The sequence below is a fragment of the Sorex araneus genome, chromosome 11 (genome assembly GCF_027595985.1).
Source record: "Sorex araneus isolate mSorAra2 chromosome 11, mSorAra2.pri, whole genome shotgun sequence".
Classification (NCBI taxonomy): Eukaryota; Metazoa; Chordata; class Mammalia; order Eulipotyphla; family Soricidae; genus Sorex; species Sorex araneus.
In genome coordinates, this window is record NC_073312.1 from 32,321,012 (window position 1) to 32,343,548 (window position 22,537).

Sequence of the window (22,537 nt, forward strand, 5' to 3'; positions counted from 1 at the left end):
GGAAAAACTAAGGGCCTTTCCTCTGAGATCAGGCACAAGACAAGGATGCCCACTCTCACCACTCCACTTCAATATAGTACTGGAAGTACTTGCGATAGCTATTAGACAAGAAAAAGAGATTAAGGGCATCCAGATAGGAAAGGAAGAAATCAAACTCTCACTATTTGCAGACGATATGATACTATATCTAGAGAAGCCTAAAACCTCTACTAAGAAACTCTTAGAAACAATAGACTTATACAGTAAAGTTGCAGGCTAAAAAATCAGTACCCAAAAATCCATGGCCTTCATATATGAAAACAATGAGGCAGAGGAAAGGGACATAAAAAAAGCAATCCCATTCACAATCGTGCCCCAGAAAATCAAGTACCTCGGAATCAGCTTAACCAAGGAAGTAAAAGACCTCTACAAAGAAAACTATAAAACGCTACTCCATGAAATCAAAGAGGACATGAGGAAATGGAAGCATATACCCTGCTCGTGGATAGGGAGAATCAATGTTGTCAAAATGGCAAAACTCCCCAAAGCATTATACAAATTCAACGCGATCCCTATAAGTATACCCATGACATTCTTCAAAGAAATGGATCAAGCAATCTTAAAATTCATATGGAATAACAAACATCCAAGGATAGCTAAAACAATTCTTGGGAAAAAGACGATTGGAGGCATCACCCTCCCCAACCTCAATCTTTACTACAAAGCAGTAACAATTAAAACAGCATGGTACTGGAACAAAGGCAGAGCCGTAGACCAATGGAACAGGGTGGAATATCCCTACACACAACCCCAAATGTATGATCATCTAATCTTTGATAAGGGAGCAAGAGATGTGAAGTGGAGCAAGGAAAGCCTCTTTAACAAATGGTGCTGGCACAACTGGACAACCACATGCAAAAAAATGGGTGTAGACCTTGACCTGACACCATGCACAAAAGTCAGATCAAAATGGATTAACAGGCTAAAATTTTTATATAAATATCAATGTGTGACAGTTAATAAAATGAGAGTTTTTTTGACCTTCAACTCTTTGCCCTCTGTGTGGTTCTTTCTCAGTAGTGGAGGTGGGTGGCCGAGGTTCGCAGAGGGCCTGGGCAGAGGCTTCTCCCCCTCCCACTCCCTCTCCCATAGGGAGTAAGTCTGATGGCTTGGGGGATCATACTCCAGTTTGCCTGGGTCTACTGGCCAGGACCCTGACAAGGCCTAAGAATTTGTTTTACTTCTGATTTCAGCCTGGCTCTAATATTCCGGTGTTACACACACACACACAGACAAATTGACTCCATAGGGGTAGCTGCCCGCCCCCAACCCAAGAACCCCCCCAACACACATACAAGCTCAATTGGGCCCTACCAGTGAAATAAATAGTGCTCTCCCACTCCTCAAAGCTCACTGCTTAGTTTTTTCTGGCTCATGATGGGAATTTCCACAACAAAAAGAAAATACAAATTAGAATTTGCACTCTAGTGTCCACAGCAATATCATTTCTAATAGCCAAATATATGAAAACAACCTTAATACTTATTGACAGATTCTTCACAACAGGTTGTAGTAAATACACTTAATGCGATACTATACCACCATAAAAAAAAAGATAAAATTGTGCCTTATTCAATAATATAGTTAAAACTGGAGGTCAATAAATTAAGTGAAATAAGGGAAAGGCAACTGTGGATAATTTCATTCACATGAAATATATACACTACAAAGAACAAAACAAGTCTCTGAATTCTGACTCCAGAAATAAAATAATGAGAAGGGTTCAGGATGGTAGGAAAATATAGAGAAGATCCAGTGGTCTATAGGAAAGCTCATTGATACTTTGGTAGCAGATATGTGTATAACATATGCCTGAAAAATTGTGATCTTGAAATCATAGAATTTATACTTGAGTAGAAGTTTCTCTGTAAGACTCTCAGAATGTCAAAGCATCATATAGCAGAGAAACTTTAGGGCCTGAGTGATAGTGCAGGGGCTAAGATACTTGCTTTGCATGCAGTCATTCCTGGATATACCCCAAATCTTACCAGGAGTGATCCCTAAGAACAGAGCCAGGAATAATCCCTGATACTTTCAGTGTAAGCCTCCAAACTACAAAAATGTATGAAAGAGTTTAGTTGAAAAACAGAGGACTGGATCAATAGTACAGAAGATAGGGAAGTTGCCTTGTACACAGCTGACCTGAGTTCAATCCCTGGCACATCATATGGACCTCCGAATCTACTAGGAGTGATCCCTGAGCACAGAGTCAGGAGTAAACCTTGAACACTGCCAGATGTAGTCCAATAAACAAGAAAAGAAAAAAACACAAAGAAAAGAATGAGAGAAATTTTAAAAGAAATGTTTTTTAACTCTTTTTCACCAGAGAATTTCTGCATATGCCATATCAATAGTTTATAATTTTCTATATATATTTTTAGCAGAAGTAATTTTATTATGGACCACTCCAAGTGATGCCTATAGGTAGTATAAGTGTGACAGTTCATTGCAGTTCTTGGGCCCAGGAGAAGTCAGGATCACCAGGAACCCCAGCAGTGCTCAGAAGCCACCAGGGTCACACCCAGCAATGTTTGAGGACCATCAGGGCTATAGGGCTACCCAGGAGACATGCGGTAGGTATCAGATTCACAGCCTTACACATTCTAGACATATGTCCAAACTCCCCAGAACCTATAAATATTTTTTATCAAGTTTAATTTGCAATTTTAATTAAAAAGTACAAAGTTCAACTATGCTTTGAAAACACAAGTGTAGATAAAGTCTTGGATAATTTACATTAGGATGGGTATTAGAAAAGACTAATTTTCAAGAATTTGAAATGGTTTTGTTTTAGAATTATCCCCAATGGTTACACTTAATGGGTGTTTCCCAGGTCTTCTGATAAAAGCTGAATATACACTTTAGTCAGGTTTGATAAATTTCATTTCTCTGGTAGACAACAGTCCTATTCTACTAAAACTCACATTCATTCCTGTTTCTAAACAATCCTCAGAAGCAACCAGTACTCTGGATTATAACAATCAATTAGTTTTGTGTTTCTAGAACTCTAAATAAACACTTTTAGAACACTGTTGTCAATATTTTCCCAACAGGATGAAAATTCTCCAGTGCATAATTTCTTTTATTTCCAAGATGATACATGAAAAAATTCCAGTAGGCATGTAGTCACTAGAGCTCATCTACACTAATCCTCTTTGTCCTTCTCTGTGACTGTCATTATGAGGACAAACATAATCCCAAACCCTTTGGATTAATTCCTATGATTCTTGCCTGCATTGTGGAGAGAGAAAAGGAAGTTTGAAAATTGGCTCATAAAATTTTATTTTTAAAATTTAGAACATTATAAGAAAAATTTGCTGTATATTGGCATACACTAACCCCTTGCTCAATTTTATAGAGCTGACTTTCAATTTTTGGAAGTATGAGCATATTGATGTTATGATTCAATTTTAGAAAGCATGTGCATAAGGGTTGGAGTGATAGCACAGCAGGTAGGGCATTTGCCTTGGATGAGGCCAACCAGGGGTTCGATTCCTCCATACCTCTCTGAGAGTCCTGCAAGCTACCGAGAGTATCTCACCCACATGGGAGGGCCTCTCAAACCACCTGTGGTATATTAGATATGCCAAAACCAGTAACAACAAGTCTCACAATGGAGACATCACTGGTGCCTGCTCGAGCAAATTGATGAGCAATGGGATGACAGAGATGACAGTGATGAGCATATAAATGTTACAGACGATGAAGAAATAACATGGTTTTGAAGTGAAACTCTGAAAGTCCATCTTTAATGAACACTGGATCTTTTTGAATCTGAAGACAATGGAGATATGAGGGGAGGAGAGATCAGAGATAGCATCTCAGGAAATGGATAAAGAGGGAAGGAGGTAAACAAAGCCCTATATGGAGGAATTTTCAGACAAAATCATAACAAAAGTAGGTGATCTATTCTTCTAACACAGGAACAAAGCAGAGCTTGTAAGAAGGGGGCACAGAAGTGAATCCGCTGGAAACAGGGGTAGTATCAAGGTCCTTGGGATCAACTACAGATTTCAAGTTGAATTTCTGTAAAATGGTGGTCAGGAATAAGAACAGTTCCATGCGGGCCAGGCTTTCTCCTGCACATGAGCGTTTACCTGAAAGAAGCAAATACAAAGAAAATATAGTCCTCGAACCCTGTTTCTGGCTGTCAGTTGGAGAATATGCAATAATTATTTAAAGAGTGGTTAAATGGGTGAATAAAAAAGTATGATGCTTTGACAAATGAATGAAAAGTGTGATACACACACACACACACACACACACACACACACACCATACATTGCCTAGCGTCTTATTTTAAAGGTGTTCTTTCAACGGTTATTGAGATGAACACAAAGGAAGAACTTTGAAAAGTAGTATTACAGTATAACTCCTGCTTTCGTATATAAGGGTTCCATTAATACTTTCCTTGAAACAAATACATTAGCTGTGTTATCTGTTTCTAATTTGATATTATATAGTGTTTGCTGTTTCTAATTTGATATTAGATTATATGTCCATTATCTCTGACTCTTTTTCATACTTTAACAGAACTCATGCTAAATAATCTCCAATATATCATGATATTTCAAGTTTTATCTCACACCGTTCCATTTTATAAAGTGCAATTTTCTTATATTTTGTCTTTTTAAAAAATTCTTTCTGAGTTTGGAAGAAATGAATGAATTTTCCAAAATATCAGTGATCTGACCTAGTAATGAAGGTGTGTCAGAAAGAGGGAAAACTGCTAAGACTATAAGATTGTGTTCTTGATCATGAACAAAGAACTATTCTACTAGCCCTAGAGTGAGCACTGTGCATTGTCAGTAAATCCATTGTCAATTGACTGCTGATGTACCAAGGAAATAAATTTTAATACCTGCTGAAAAAGCCATGAAGTAGTCACTTTTCTTAAATTTTCCACTCTCATCCAGAAAGTGGCCGGGGTCAAACATCTTTGCATTCGGGAATTCTCTTTCATCATGCAACACAGAAGTCAGTGATGTAATTATAGTTGTGCCCTGGAACAAAACACAACTAATCTGAGTCATAAAGTGTTTGTGGAGCTGGAAGAAATGTACGAGACAATATTAAACAGCAAAGGGTTCCTCTTCAATAAATGTTAGGAAAACTGGATACTGAGATTCAAAAGAATCAAAGTAGTCCACTGCTTAGCACCATAAATAAAAAATAATTCAAAATAGATTATGGTATAGTATATAAGACTAGGAACACAAAACAGATAGAAGAAAAACAGGAGTGGGAATATTGGCTTATGGTGTCATTGTTTACTCAATTGCAAATGGCAGAAAACAAAAGTAAAACTAACAAACATGATTACATCAAACTACAAACCTTTTCCTAAGTGAAAGGAACAATGATAAATGATGAGGCACCCTAATGAATGGCAGAATATAATTGCACACCTTCCATCTGGTAAAGAGCTGATATCCAAGATTTATGAAGAATTCAGGAAAACAACAACAAAAAATTCAATAACCCCTTTTTACTGATCAAAAATTATTTATAAAACTTAAAACTAAATTTTTATGCCATGTATAAAAAATAGCTCAAAATGTATTAAAGACTTGGCTGTAAGACTTAAAACCACAAATTATGTTGTGAAAAGCTTTGACAATAAACTCCAACATCAGATAGACAGTGCACATCACATCAGAGATGTCTTTGGGACTCAATTCAATGACATAAGAAACAAAATTCAAAATAAATTAGTTAAATTAAAATCCTTAGGACAGTCAAGGAAACCACAAACACATACACACACACACACACACAAAAAAAAGCAGCTTACTGACTGGAAGAAGATATCTGGACACCATATATAGGACAAGGGACAATTATTCAAAAGATATGAAAAGCTTACAACTCATCAAAAGCAACAAAAAAAAACAGAGGCCAGAGAGCACAGTTGGGAAGGCTTTTGCCTTGAATGCACCCCACCTGGTTAGATCCCCCACACCTCGTAATGGATCCCCAAATCTTTCCAGGAGTGATCCTGAGCACAGAATCAAGAATAACCCTGAGCAGAGCCACATGGGACCTAAAAACCGAGAACAAATAACAACAACAAAACGTCAAAACAACTCAATTTAAAAATGAGTACAAGACTTGATCTTCAAGCCTGTGTTTTCTCCTGAACACGTTTCTCTTTTGATTGTCTCTACGTTTCTTTACTTGTTTATTTCTACTCTGGTGAAGCCTCTGTTCATTCTTGAAAACATTTCCCTCTTTCACTCCTCTTACATCTTTGTAAACAGTTTCATTCTATAAAAACTACCTAAAATATAAGATTAAAATTAATATTAGCAGAAGATTGAATAGATGTCATTCTAAGGAAGACATACAGGTAGGCACCAGATATGTTTTTAATTTTTGCAAATCTCTCTGTGTTCATTAAGAATTGGATATATATAATGTGAAAAGGAAAACTGGTAAGCAGAGATCAGTATAAGAAAAATAAATCTTACCTTGGGAATGATGTAATTTCTGAATTTAATATCCCGGGTCACAGCATGGGGAAGGTTGAGAGGGAGGAGGTCAATGAATCTCTGGACCTCGTGCACCAAGGCATCCATGTAGGGCATGTTGCTCCTGTCCTGCATGCAGGGGCTCCGGTGTCTGCCAATCACACGCTCAATCTCTTCCTGGGCTTTAGCTGTAAGACACAAACCATGACTCAGAGAAAAAGAAAAACTCAAGCCACATTTGAATGCCACTTCAAGGATGCATGAAATAGGCTTGTGAAGTTATCACATTATCATTTTTGTGTCACGAAATGCACTTAGACATAAATAATTCTATTATACAGATAAATATCATTACCTATAAGCCAAAAATATAGTCTATACCTATTATTATAATACATGACAATACAAATGAAAATGCAGGAATGCTTTATATAGAACAGAATTACATCAGAAAATTCAATCAGAAAATTCAAGTCATTAATCACACAAAGAGAAATTAAACATTGTTTTAATCAAAATAAAAAATGGTTGAAAACTAAATTATAAAGTAACTATCTGTAGGTGTTGAGTTTTCATTTTTTTACTATTTATATCTCTTATCTACCAGATTGGCTGGTCTAGAGGTCACCTCCATCCTCAACTCCTATTTCCAGATTCTACATCTCCAATATGTTTACACCAAAAGTACTATCAGAATCTTTATTTCAATGTCATTCTGATTAACAAACAATGCAACCCAGCAATATAACCATAATCACTTTGAGTACTTACTTGTACCTAATCATGTCTTCCAATTCAATTCTAACTTTATACAATCTCATTTTTTAATTATTTCCAAATAGGAACATATAGTTTCAAACCCACAACAATAATTTTTCTATAGAGCCCTCCTTGCTAATACAGAAATTAGAGGATAAAATTACTTTATTAAATAGAGAAAAATGGTCTTTGATGGAGCATATCAGTTAAGTTGAAGGTTAGTACTTAATCATTTCTCTAAAACTCAAAGTTGTCTGTGCCCTGGCTGTATACATTCTGTTGCTGACACTTGCTACTGTATTCTGTAAATCCTCTACTTCTATTTCAATTACTTATTTCACCACTTTAGTATCCCTTTACTAAAACACTTTAGTAGACACACACTTTAGTATCCCTTCAAGTTTTTGATACTCTTCAGATGCAATTATTAGATAATGTTGTATTAGCAGTATTTTTTTTCTCAGTATTTAAGCAGACTGAAAATGTCTGTTGTAATGAGGGTCTTCTGGGTCTTTCGTTACTGTCTGCTCACATGGATGAGTTTTGTTTTTGCATTGTTCCTAATACTCAGTTTCAGAGACATGGCACATCTGCTGATCCGATTCCAAGACTTCTCTCACAACTGGTTATGATTTTAATTGTTCTCCAGGGGCACTTGCTACCCTTGGAAGTTGGGTTTGGCTGAGCTGGTATGGACACATGCTTCCTCAGGGGTGCACAGATATGGCGTCAGGGTTGGGGTGGGGTTGCTCACACCAGAGTTCCAGATTTGCTCTTTTGGTGCATGTTGGGTTCTGGGTCACACTCACCAAAAGCTGCACATATGTCTCTTTTACAGATTTGTGAGTGTATGTGTGTGTGTGGTTTATTCTTACTTTCAAAACATTGATATATGAAAACAAACTAACATAATGTCTACAATTGCTTCTATGGATACTTGATTTATGTCTCAGCTTATGATCTGTCTAAAGAATATTCCATGTACACTGTAGAAGACTGTGTACTTTGTTTTTCTGGGGTGACTCTCCCTAATACAATCTTGTATACCTAAAAAAATAAATAAATAAAATAAAACTCAAAGTAGTTAAATGTATATCAAACAGACAATTCAGTTGTTACGATAAAATTTTGTTTGCTTTCTGGCTGAAGCAATAGTACCGCAAGTAGGGTACTTGCCTTGTATGCAGTAGACCCATGTTTAATCCCCAGCACCCTATATGGTCCCCTGAGCACCGAGCAAATGTGGTCCAACCCAATCCCCCAATTTTTTTTCACTTTCTAATACTAAACACATAGTTTCCAATTGTTTTTGTTTGTTTTCAATTAATTTAATTTTTTTTTTATTATTTTCTATAAGGTAGCGCCACTACTCCAAGCCGCTTTCCACATGCTCGGACAAGTCTGAAACAAATTCCTGGAATAGTAGCAGCGACACATCATTATAGAGGGAAATAAATATATATGCGTCTCGGAGAGCCCGGCAAGCTACCAAGAGTTTCCCGCCCACGCGGCAGAGCCTGGCATGCTCCCAGTGGCGTATTCGATATGCCGAAAACAGTAACAATAACAGGTATCATTCCCCTGACCCTGAAAGAAGCCTCCTATTGTTTGGAAAGATGAGTAAGGACAGGCTGCTAAAATCTCAGGGCTGGGACGAATGGAGACAGAGACGTTACAGGAGCCTGTTCGAGTAAATTGGTGAACAATAGGATGACAGTGATACAGAGATACAGTGAACTTAAGAAAAATCTGAGGTGATTTCTCAGGTCTCTGTCTTCCCTAACATCTCCCCTCAGTATATACCCAAATTTTGATGTGTTCTTTTCTAGGTCTGACTTACTGACACTTTCATTCCCCTTCAAAAGTTCTCTGACCCCATGACTTCCTATGATGCGATTTATGACTTTAAAGTGAGAAAGGACACCAAAGCCACCAGGTGGTGCTCCGGGGCTTTCAGAGTTACACTGAACGATGCTCAGGGCACCATGTGGTTCCTGGAATCAACCCCAGCAAACCCAGTCTAGTGCATACTAATCATGCTCCCTAACTGCTGTACTATCTTTTGTTCCTGAATTTGACTTTTTTAAAACATATCCCTTAATGTGTGTATTTTCTCCAAAAAGCACTAGTTTTTGAAATTCCCACTTAGTTTTAAGAAAACTTCCCACTTTCTTACTATGACTTGAGAACAATATACTTTCAGAATTGTATATATTATTTACAGAGCCCTGGATCTGTAAATAAACTACCTTCTATTCAAAGAGAACTTTTCATAGAAATCTAGTATGCTGTCCCAGTTAATTGATGCTGGTTATGGCTGACACAAATAACCCCCCTTGAAATCCAGATCATCATTTATTACTTTTGATATTGCCAGTAGTAAGTAGTATCTTCACCTTTCTTAGCACTGCATCTTCTTGTATTATAAAAAGATTTCCCATCATGATGTAGAAAGGGTGGTCTGTTGTTCATCGATTTGCTTGAGTGGGCACCAGTAAGGTCTCCATTGTGAGACTTGTTACTGTTTTTGGCATATCGAATATGCCATGTGTAACTCTCCAGGCTCTGCCGTGCGGGCAGCATACTCTTGGTAGCTTGCCAGGCTCTCCGAGAGGGGCAGAGGAATTGAATCTGGGACGTGCAAGGCAAGTGCCCTACCCACTGTGCTATCACTACAGCCCTCTCATCATGATACTTTCATTAATTTGATCATACAGATATTATTTACTGATGCTTTCTAAGAAGCAAGATGGAAAGCACATCTAAACCTTGTAAGATAATCCTGCACTCCATCCATCTATTATATTGCTCATACCCATGACCTCAGGGTGCTTCAGCAGGAGGAGAAGAGCGTATCTCAGTGTAGTGCTTGTTGTCTCTGTCCCAGCTGCAAACAGATCACTGGCTGTGATAGTCAGATTTTCTAAAGTAAACTCCAAGTCTTTATCGTGCTTTTCCTAGGGATAATTTGATATAATTATTTGATTTATGATTTTTCCAGAACTCGTAAATCCAAAAGAATTCATTCTGTTAAAAAATTAAGTCAACATATCAAAAGTTTGCAGGCTTCTCTGCATAAATTGAAAAGGTTATCCTAAAATTATGTTGAAAGTTGAGGGACCCAGAAAAAGCAAAACAAACTTTATAATGACAAAGCTGGGCCAAAGCAAGAGTACAATAGGTAGGTTGTTTTTTTTGCAGAGGCTGATCCAGGTTCCATCCCCAACACCACATTTGGTTCCCTGAGTCCCGCCAGGAGTGATCCCTGAGTGAAGGGCCAGGGGTAAGCCCTGAGTACAGCCTGGTATCGCCCAAGCCTACCCTTTTATCCTGGCTGAAAATGAAAAAATGAGAAAGTCGGATACTCATGATTCTCAATTAAAAAACTTCCTACAAGCAAGTAACGATGACTACATTTTCGGTCAACTGATTTTTAACCTGATGCAATACAAATTCATGCTAGAAGAATTGTCTTTTTCAGTTCAAGTAGCAAAACTCATACTTACAGATATCAATACCAAATTTTGCGTTTATATCATTTTATACCACTTTATACCAGTAGAGGTTTCTCTCTTCCATCCACCAATTCACTCCCAAAACTCACTTCTATTCCTCCATTCATACAATTTGGTTATTTGAAACTCCCTAAACTAGTTTACACCAACAACATATTAAATTTTATTTCCAGTTCTCACTTCACTTCTATTCCTCCATTCAGACAACTGGTTATTTGAAACTCCCTCAACTGTTTACACCAACAACATATTAAAGTTTATTTCCAGTTATAAGACATACAGAAAACTCAGAAAAATTGAAGTTTTGGTTTAGTCTTCAATATTAAGTGTGCCACGATCAGAATCCACCTTCAATTATGGAATGATATTTTGCATTTTGTAACTTATTTGTAATCCTTTGATTCTACTTTATTCTAAAGTGTAATTCTCTCCTCCCAACATCTCCACCACTATAAGTGCCTAAACAACTTATACATTCCACTTATCTTAACAATATAATTTTACTTCTTCTGTAATATTTTGTTTATATTAATTTATGCAATAAATAGCAAAAGATCTTGTCAACATTAGTTGCCTTACACAGAATGCTTCCTCGTAAATATAGCACTCGTTGTTTTAAGTACAACACTCTTAATAAACCAAATAACTAAACTACCAGTCACATTTTACCTCTTGCATTTTGATGAGGAAACAGTCAATAAAGTCCCGAGGATTATTAGTGTCCAGAGATGCTTGATGTTCTTTTGTTTTCTCAAGAACATAATTTTTAAAAAAATTAATATTTTTGAATACTTTGTTATGACTTCCAGGGAAATAGTCCATGAGAATAGGTAAAGCATTACAAATCTAAAAGAGAAAACAATGATTTATTAAAGTTTTGAAACTTGAGTATTTCATGGGGTTGCACTCCCCTGGTGCTGGTCAGTGCTTACTCCTGGTTCTATGCTCAGGGATTACTCCTGTCAAAGCTGTGGAACAAATAGAGCCAGCTATGTGCAAAGCAAGTGCTTTAATCCCTAGCTGTCTCTACAGTCCAATGAAAAGAAAATGATTAATGAAGACATACACCACATGATAAACCTTGGCCAAAAATGTTAAAAGTGTTCTCTGTCTTAAAGGGAAATTTTGTTTCACTCATTCATAATTTATACACTGATAGATGTGTTTGATGGAGAAAATTCTGACAAGCAGATCAAGATCACAATTATTTTCTATATTCATACATCATGTTTATAATATAAAGCATCTTGCATTAATTATTTTATTGTTTACTACAGTTCCCTATAGTATTGAAATTCTGGATGACACAAACACTAAGATTCCCATCACGTGGGTAATAGAGGTGAAGGTAGGATGAGCATCCTGATATAGCTACAGTTTTGTACTGCTTTTTTTAAATCCTGTCTCATAGCCTCAAACAGAATCAGTATTTTGGAGGTGGGAAAATTCTGAATATACTATGCAGCACCTTTCAACTTTATCTTCACAGTAACTATGAGTAGAGTAGCTAAATTAAATTCTCTGGTCATATCACATGGTTTAAACAAAAGGCAGAACATCTTATCTAGTTACAGGGTAATACTTGATATTTGTTTATGGTTGGGAAATCATAAACCCTATTACTTTATCACTCAAAAATATTGCCTGGAGGGCGTCAGAGTGGTAGTACACCACTACCACTTACAAAAGGTAAGGCTTTTGCCTTGCACCCAACTGACCCAGGTTCAATCCCTGGAATCCCATATGGTCCCCCAAGCCAGGAGTTATTTCTTAGGGAAGGCCAGGAATAACCTCTGAGCATCACTGGGTGGACCCAAAAAAGCAAACAAACAAATAAATTAATAAATTAATAAATAATTGCCTTGATCATTAGAATATGAAAAAGAGATCATTAAAAAGGGCAAGAGCAATAGTAAGCACATAGGGCATTTGCCTTGCCTGTGGCTGATTGGGCTAGATCTCCATCCCAAGTCCCCAGAGCACTGCCAGAAGTAATTCCTAAGTCCAGAATCAGGAGTAAACCCTGAGCATCACTGGATTTCACTCAAAAGCAAAAAAATAAAGAAAAGAATCAAAGATTCTCACTTTAATCAGTGTTATTTGACATCATGTGTGAACCCTAAAATTCTCTTTTCTTAAAAAAGATATTCTGTCCCTAATTTATTTCTAACAACTAATATAATGATGTTGATAAATGTTGATTATATTATGTTATCTGTGGATAAAGGAAGTGTGGATGTCCTTTAATGGTGTGCACATTTTTTAGGAAAATACAAAATTATTTTGTGAAAGCTGGACTTTGGGCTTTTGTAGGAAAAAAGAACACTTAAAAGGCTTAATTATCGTGAATTTCTGTTTCTTATTCTGTACAGAATTTTTCTGTCTATATTTAAAGAGCATTCTATGAAGCTAAGCACTGAGTAGAACTTGTGGTTCATATATTTACTTCATAGTTTGGTGAACTAGATGTTTGGACTTGGAGAAAACAGCAAACATTATGATTAAATAGGAAAAACATTCAGCTTGTTCTTCAAGCCCATGTTCTCCCTTGAACATGTATCTTGATTATTTCTATGCTTCTTTGTTTTCTTATCTACACTCTGGAAAAGCCTATGTTCTCTATTGAACATGTACTACTCCCTCTCTCTCTCCTTTCACATATTTCTAAAAAAGTTTCAATAAAAACTACCTTGCTTCACACACACACAAACACACACACACACACACACACACAAAACCCCCACAATCCTACAGAATTCTCTTTTTCCACATATGGGTTATATAGATGTATAGAAGGTAATAGCAAAGGATCAAAGGCAACAGAACCAGAAAGTTGGTCTCTAGAACTGATTCCACCAAGGGGTGAAGGGTAAGGGTGAGTATGGGGCTACTCAAGGACATTTGGGGTGGGACAAGGGGAAGATGACATTCTGGTGGAAGGGATGGTACTGGAATATTGTATGCATGAACAAAAGTGCCATGCATGGTACAGTGTCCATATGTTGGAACAATATACACTTAAGAATATCATCTTCAAGTGAACAATGCGTAGAAAACAGTAGTATAAAGCATGGAGAGCAAATAAAACTTTAAAAAAAAAGGAAAGGAATTTACACTCACTTGCAACCATAAAGAATTCAGAATCCTGAAATTTTCGTTAAATTTTTCCATTAGACTTAGAAAATCTGGATCTCTATAATCAAAACGATGCTGAAATATAATGGAGCAGATCACATTGCAGGGAGCACAACCCAGGATAAAAGTAGGATCACATGGTGATGCTACAGAAGAATAACAAAAAAATTTTTAATAAAATTAAACAATGAAAATACAGACATACGCTTGTTGTAGCAAGAAAAAGATCATCACTAGAAACTTAAGAGCAACATCTTACATACAAGTTCCCTAAACAATTAAATATTTGATAAGCATAAACAAACAAATCACTAATGTCTTACAGCAAAACAAATTCTAAGAGTAAAATTTATAAGTGATAAAAAAGCTATGCCAATAATAAACTAAAGATGGGGCAAAAGATGTGGTACACATGCATTGGACCTAGTCCAATAGGTCCAATTTCTGGCATTGTACATGCCCAATGCCCTAGCATCATCAGATATATCTCTGAAGCCCCAAATCACCTCCAGGGTTGACCTGATGGTCCCTAGCCACAATGGTATGAACACCACCATATCCTCAGGCCCTTGCTCTGAACCCTTCAATATAGTTGATTTAAAATCCCTACGAGTGCCCCACCTCCAAGCTCCATTTTGGGAGGCTCTTCCTATATTCCAAAAATGGAGAAATAAAGATAACAAATAAACAATGTAACTTTAGTTCTCAAAGAACTAGGAAAAGGACAATTATGCCTAAAGCAAAAAAGGATAGTATAAAGATTAAAGAGGAAATAAATAAAATAGATTAAAAAAACAATAGGACACAGCAATGAAACTAGAGCTCTTTTTTTTTTCTTTTTGGGTCACACCCGGCAATGCACAGGGGTTACTCCTGGCTCTGCACTCAGGAATTACCCAGGGCGGTGCGCAGGGGACCATATGGGATGCTGGGAATTGAACCCTGGTCGGCCACGTGCAAGGCAAATGCCCTACCTGCTGTGCTATAGCTCCAGCCCCAAAACTAGAGCTCTTTTGAAAAACTTAATCAAAATTGACAGACCCTGCTAGAGAAAATAAAAAGAGAAATTACTCAATTAAAATTAAACACTACATATAACACATAGGAATATTAATAATATTATTTAATAATAATAAAATTGGAAACATTAACATTATACAAAGTAAACTAACATGGAAGAAATGAAGTCCTAGATATCTAAAATTAACAGTACCGGATCATGAAGAAAAAGACTCTCTGACAAATCAATAATGAATAATGTACTCAAAGAAGTTTCAAATATTAAAGAAAAATGTCAAAATATACATGTATTAGGTAGACCACCTATTCTTCATGGTTTCTTATTTAAAAAAAACTATCAGACTTAAGAGAGAAACAGATGAAACAATCTTTTATATTAACATAGATGCACAAATGTGAGGTATACACAAACACAGCAAACAGATAAAACCTCTTGGTTTTATGCCTCAAATCTTCCCTACACTACATAACAGCTGGCAGCTACTACCTGAATGAAAACTGACTGCGTCTGAAAATTTTCCAAGGATGTGATTAGACAGGGTAACAGTTGGGCATTGTATCTATACCATTGGTTTTTCTCAACTCCTCCACCAGGCAGTGGGCTTCTTCTTGAACACGATTTTCAATGCTTCTCTTTCCCATCCCAAAATTCCTCAAGGTCATGAGGGAGAAGCGCCTTATATCCTTCCATTTCTTTCCATTGCTGTTAATAATTCCTACCAGAAGAAGAAATACAAAGTATAAGTGAAGTCCTAAGCAAAAAAGGAAGAAATCAAGAGGTGGCAGCTCCTCCAATGAGCACACACTTTTGATATCTGCCTTCCATCTTCTCCATCCTCATTAGTAATGCTACATGAGTGCATTCACACCTACCATTTCCATTAGTAGCTCTATCAGCCAGTGGGAAACTGGCTCTTGCAGAAAATTCTTCTCCAAAATCAATCAGGGCCTCCTTCACTGTTTCATATCCATGCAGAACCACAGTGGGTTTCATGCCCAAGTACACAGTGAACACAGGACCATAGATTTTTGAAAGCTGCAAAAAAGATGCATATGATTGTCAAAGAATACAATCTGACATAATCTGAATAAATTTTCTGAATTTAATACATAAACATGAGTTACTGTAGTAGCTGCCAATTAAGGATGACTAGGATATGTCAAACAATGGCCCAAGAAACAGTACACGGGTTATAATTAATAACACTGTAGCACTGTCATCCCACTGTCCATCAATTTGCTCGAGCAGGCACCAGTAATGTCTCCATTGTGAGACTTGTTGTTACTGTTTATTAATTGCATAAATTAACTACCAAAACAATCTACAACAGTTTTATTTGCCTCACTTAAGGTTTATTTGTACCACAAATAAGGAAACAACTAAGAAATTTCTCTTCTTAGAAAGAGATCCCAAGGAGTGCTCTACCTTCCCATTACAGTAGTTAAGCTCGCTGGGAACTGAGATATCCGAGTTGCCTAAGCCTAACCAAACATGTCTAATCCATTCCAGACCACATCTGACTTTTAGCATCATGCCAATAGCCAGAAAGCGCTCTGTGGCGCTCCCAGAGCCCAGCCAGCTAGTAAAGCATCTCCCATAGTCTGCTGTGTTCCATCTAGCTCCTTTGGGGCTTGTACCGTGTGACAGAAGCATAGTTTTCTCCTAAGGCCATTACTCCACAAATTCTCAAGCCACACAGAGGCCTGTTTGACTGCCGCAGAACAGATGATAGGCTGTCAACATTAGATATTGAACTCCCGAAAAATAGTAGAGAAAAGAGCCAGTAGGACTGCTCCATGAATGGAAGTCTGACTCATGTGCTGGGGAAGAGGACAGCTGTGATAAAGAAGGGACCACTATTACAATGGTTGTTGGAAGGGTTCACTCTGGATGGGAGATGTGTGCTGAAAGTGGGTAAAGGACCAAACATGATGGCCTCTCAGTATCTGTATTGAAAACCATAATGCCCAAGAGTAGAGAGAGAAAGAAGTAATGTGTCAGCCATAGAGGCAGGCTAGGAGTGGTGGCGGCGGGAGGGATACTGGGGAAATGGGTGCTGGAAAATATACCCTGGTGGAGGGATAGTTGTTAGAACTTTATATGACTGCAATCTAATTGTGAAATCTTTGTAACTATGTACTTTACAATGATTCAATTAAAAGAAAACAAAAGGAGTACCGTGTTACTGGCCATCTCAAACCCAGGCTAGCTCGCAGGCTTATTAAAACATGATAGGCAGGCGTTTACAGGCATTTACTAGGTCAAACTCTTGGACCCATCCCAGGACTCACTGGCTGATTTTCTGAACAGATGATGGGAACCCATTATTTGGAAATTTGGTAGTGGCAAGTTCCACAAAAATGTGGTGCTATGAATCTTTACAAACCTTTGCAACCTCAATCACAAGACTGTATTAATGACCTTGCTACTACAATTGCTGCCAGGTTCTGGAAAATTCAAATCTTTTAGTAGATGTGGGACTGCTGAGTATATTGCTGCTACTGGACACTCAAGACCCCAAATCCTCAACAACTTCTCAGGCCCACTGATTTTCAATGCTACTCCAATTACCAGACACTAGCCTGGGTCTCAATCCAGGTCTCAATAGCAGCTGCAAGAAATTTATGACATTATCATCAGTCATCCAAGTCCAAAAATTACAGAATCACTCTCTGGAATTTATTGTGATGAATTCCCAATTACTACTGAGGACTTCTTGAACACAGGTCTTTCTTGCAAGCCTTATATAGCACAAGACATAATGAAAAAATTGAGAGACTCACCTGCCAGATGGTCAGAGACAAAAATCGGGGAAGCGCTCTAGCACGTTAGAGCTTTCTAAATTCCCTGATTAAGACTTCAAAGCAACTTGGTCAAACTCTTGGACCCTTGCTCAGTGAAGTGAGGACTCAGTGGAAGAGAACTTCAATAGGACAAAGTATGAGAAAAAATCCGAGCACATCACTAAGGTAAGGAATAGTTAAAGTTTAAAAATAATCCAATTCAGCTATTCTCTGTTTGGTTTTTTTGAAGCATAGGGTCAAACATAGGACCTCAAGTATTTAGGGTAAATATTCTCCCACAGAGTACAAATCCTGACCCTTCTTTACATCAACCATCTTTTTTGAATTGAAATTCATAAATCTATTTTTTAACTTTCTTTCCATAAAGTTTTGATTGCACACATTGTCAGGATTTTGAAATACTATGATAAATAGCAAAATAAGGGTCAACTCTTACGACATTAGTTAGGGCATATTTTTTGCACATATGAAATCTCGATTCAATCCCTGACATCACAGGTTTCTAACCACTGAGATTTATAGGGTGCTACCGTAAAGTCCCAAAAGCACCAGGATATTTGGTCCTGGTGGTTTCCGGAACTTCGGGACCCAATCAAAATTGTTGTCTTTGGGTCCTGGAATTCAACTCTATGAGCATCATTACAGTATAGGACCGAGGTGCTGCTTAGTAACAATTTTTTATATTATATGTACTTTTCTCTTTTTTAATTGAATCACCATGTGGAAAATTACAATGCTTTCGTTGTTACGTCTCAGTTATACAAGGCTTAAACAACCATCCGCACCAGTGCCCATATTCAACCACCAAAAAAAAACCCAGTATACCTCCCATTCCTCACCCCCCCCCACAGCCCCTCCCCTGGCCTGGGTAACTGATAACTTTCACTTTATTTCCTCTTTACTTTGGTTACATTCAATGTTTCAACAAAAAAACTCACTCTTATTGTTAGGAGTTCCCCACTAGAGTCAGACCTGCTGTGAAGAGATATGAGGTCTCTGTGAAGCGAAGGCAGCCATGTGGTTTTGGATTTCTGTATTTTAGCAACTAAGTCCAGGGAAATTTCTTCCAGGAATAATTGGATCATTGCAAGCTTGTATCTCTCATCTGTGGTCCTCATAACATGACGGTCACCACGCCACCCGCCCCCTCCCCGGCAAGGAAAAGGTGCGAGAGAAAAACCTTTCCCCTCCTGAGCAGGAATGGGGCCTCGGCTTAGTTCTATCTGGAGACATTCTGCAAGGAGCTGCCAGTACCAAAAGTAGTTTAGCTGCCCTCTGGAGTCATGCTCTTGCAGCTGTGGTAAGGCCGCACACGTGCAGCCTCCGGGATCTTATTTGTACTTTTCTTAATAAATTTCCGCACAGCAGAGCCTTGCAAGGTACTTGTGGCGTATTTGATAAGCCAAAACCAGTAACAACAAGTCTCACAGTGGAGATTTTACTGGTGCACGCTCGAGCAAATCGATAAGGAACGGGATGACAGTGACAGTGACTTAATATATTTATTTATTGAGTCACCATAGAGCAGTTTCAAAGCTTTCAGGTATAAGTCTCTGTCATACAATGACTAAATACCTGTCCATTCACCAGTGCACATTTTCCACCACCAAAACACCCAGTATACCCCCCGTCCCACACCCTCCCTCTACCTGTGTGGCAGATGATTTTCACATTACTCTCTCTGTACTTTGATTACATTCGATATTTTGACACCAGACCCCACCATTATTATTTTGGATTTTACCCCAGCACTCAGATCTGCCATAAAGGCAACATTAGACAATTTGTATTTTTTTTTATTTTACTGAATCACTGTGAGATAGTTACAAGCTTTCATCTTTGGGTTACAGTCACACAACGATCAAACACCCATCCTTCCTCCAGTGCACATTCCCCACCACCAATTTTCCCGGTATACCCCCCCCACCCTCCCACTGCCTCAGTGGCAGACAATATTTCCCATACTCTCTCTCTACTTTTGGATATTATGGCTTGCAACACAGACACTGAGAGGTCATCATGTTTGGTCCATTATCTACTTTCGGCACACATGTCTCATCCCGACTCCAGTCATCATTTTCCTAGTGATCCGTTCTCTATTCCATCTGCCTTCTCCCCTCCTCTCATGAAGCAGTCTTCCAGCTATGGGGCAATCCTCCTGGACCTTGTATCTACTGTCCTTGGGTGTCAGCCATATGTAATGTTATTCTATACTGCACAAATGAGTGTAGTCCTATGTTTGTCCCTCTCTTTCTGACTCATTTCACCTAGCATGATGCTCTCCATGTCTATCCATTTATAAGCAAATTTCATGACTTCATCTCTCCTAACAGCTGCATAATATTCCATTGTGTAGATGTACCAAAGTTTCTTTAACTAGTCATCTGTTCTGTGGCACTTGGGTTGTTTCCAGATTTTAGCTAGTGTGAACAGTGCTGCAATGAGTATATAGGTACAGATGTCATTTCTACTTTGCTTTTTTGCACCCTCGGGATATATTTCCAGAAGTGGTGTTGCGGGGTCATAAATTATTAGCTCAATTTCTAGTTTTTAAAGAACTGTCCATATTGTTTTCCAGAAAGGCTGGACTAGTCGGCATTCCCACCAACAGAGAAAGAGCGTCCCTTTTTTTTCACATCCACGCCAGCACTGGTTGCTTTTGTTCTTTTGAATGTGTGCCAATCTCTGTGGTCTGAGATGATATCTCATTGTTGTTTTGATTTGCATCTCCCTGATGACTGGCAATGTGGAGCATTTTTCATATGCCTTTTGGCCATTTGTAAAAAATGGGGAGAAGAAATGACCATAAAAATTATATTCTATTGCTGATTATAAATAGCATATGATGTCAAGCCCTTACCCGGTTGTCCATTGTTCTCTGGAAAATGATAGCCATTGAGCCATGGGGGGAGCCAGCAGATAGATGGCACCATTCTCCAACTGGAGTGACCCAGGGCTGGTAACGTAATGCAAAGTCCAGATGCATTTTTCCATAAAGCCACTAGGTTCCGAGATTTGTTTCTGAGTCTCTAGGACCATGGCTCATAACAAACTCTGGCTGGTGCCAGATAATTTTATCATCGGCCATGATCCAGACTCTAATGTCCTTCTCTCCGGAATGGAGCATAACAGGACACACACCGTAACATTGCCCCAGACCCCACTCCATGATGCTTCATTCAGGGTGCTCCGAAGGGGGACAGTGAGACCCCTCCCAACCCCAAGGAACCCAGCTCTGTCAGCCCAAAACCTCCAGAACTCAGCCGCTGCCATGCTCAGGGCCGGTCTCCACATACTGGGGTGACCCTCATCGAGAAATGAATGTATTTCTAGACCTCACAGTTGCACTGGTGGCCTCATGACAACTCATACCTCACACCACCCATACTCCAAGAGTACCAACCACATTTGATGGGGATTAAGTAGGAGGCAACCAATCTTAAAGGGAAATATTTTTTAACAAATATGATATATAGATATATACATATATATTCACACAAGTCTCAACTTTCAGCAACACGTCTGATTTCTTATAGAAGGGCTTAATGGGCCCTGGGTAAAATATAATAATATTCACATTTTTTTCTCTAAGAAAACATTTTTGGAGCATTTTTAGTGGTTTTTCATAACAAACAATACGAAATAAATTATTTTGTTTCTCTGGGGGCAGAGGTTAAAGTTCAGGATGGAAACATCTGAAATATGGTGGTGGAAGCTATAATGGTGGTGGGATTGCTGTGCTAATATTAAATATAATCAAATATAGCAAGCTGCTTTATAAAATAAAATTTTTTAAAAAACGATGTAGTCCGAAATATACGATTTCCACTCCTTTAACAAATGCTACTCGATAAAAAAAATACATATAATAAGTAAATAAGTAAATAAATAAGTAGACTCAGGTGCTCTAATGCAGTGTGCTTCAACTACAGTAACTGGTTGGGTGCTGGCCGGCAGGTATGAGAAGCTTGAAATGTTCTAATGCCCAGGCTGATAAGTTGCCCCCCTCCAAATATAAAGAATAATGGTATCACAGAGGTAATTTAGCACATGCAGCACTTCATGGAAGCACAATTTTTCCAGCCTGAGTCTTCATAGTATACAAACATAAGTTCTTGTTAGCATTCATATGAATTTGGTTAACAACATTGGGTCCTGCTGATTACTTCTTTCTTTCAGTCAGTCAAGCTCTTCCCAAGAGCAATTTATTGAAATCAGGCCCACTTTGTCACTTCAGAGTAAATCAATGTTCATTGTTACTCTTATAAAAACACACTTTCTATAGTAGAGGAATATGGCATAAAATCTATAATCACAAAACCCTTACTTCCATTTATCCTGAACCAAAAATTATAGCAAATGACTGAAACAAAATTTTTGCCATAGTAGTATATTGATTGTATCATACAAAACTCTAAATTTTTCTTTACCAACAAATACATCGTTTCATTCTACTGTTTGTGATAATACATTGAAAATGGCAAAAGAAATGTGAATCATTTCAGGGAATAATTTTATTTGCATTGATTAATTTTAATAGTGTGCCAAGACTAGACACCATTTTCAAATTTGAAGCTAATTTATTTACCCATAACAAATCACTGGAGGATCATAAAACATACTTACATTGCTCAGGGATTTGCTCGCATTCTTAATATCTATCTGTAAGATATTTCCAATAAGTGGGAGAGGAGTAGGGCCAGGAGGGAGACGTCTTTTCTGAGAGCTCTGTTTCCAGAATGAAAGGAGGAGGCAACAGGAGATACAGAGCACCAGGAACACAAGCAGATCCAT

At 38.0% G+C, this 22,537-nt stretch overlaps 1 protein-coding gene across 1 annotated transcript; it reads right to left on the reverse strand.

Annotated features, from left to right (window-relative positions):
- Positions 1 to 3,945: 3,945 nt before the first annotated feature.
- Positions 3,946 to 22,537, reverse strand: LOC101542671 (cytochrome P450 2C15-like). Its single transcript, XM_055118660.1, has 9 exons — positions 22,370 to 22,537; positions 15,812 to 15,974; positions 15,505 to 15,654; positions 13,904 to 14,064; positions 11,453 to 11,629; positions 10,084 to 10,225; positions 6,510 to 6,697; positions 4,901 to 5,042; positions 3,946 to 4,136 (listed from the first exon to the last, which is right to left on the reverse strand). Exons 1-9 carry the CDS (start codon positions 22,535 to 22,537, stop codon positions 3,946 to 3,948), a joined length of 1,482 nt encoding a protein of 493 aa, XP_054974635.1.

Excerpts from the sequence above, each read along its gene's own strand:
- LOC101542671 (XM_055118660.1), bottom strand. The coding sequence starts at position 22,537 with ATGGATCTGCTTGTGTTCCTGGTGCTCTGTATCTCCTGTTGCCTCCTC. Across the intron at positions 11,630-13,903 it reads TGAATTCTTTATGGTTGCAA|ATTTGTAATGCTTTACCTAT; the intron begins GTGAGTGTAAAT and ends TTTCTCTTTTAG. Across the intron at positions 10,226-11,452 it reads TCCTCATCAAAATGCAAGAG|GAAAAGCACGATAAAGACTT; the intron begins GTAAAATGTGAC and ends AATTATCCCTAG.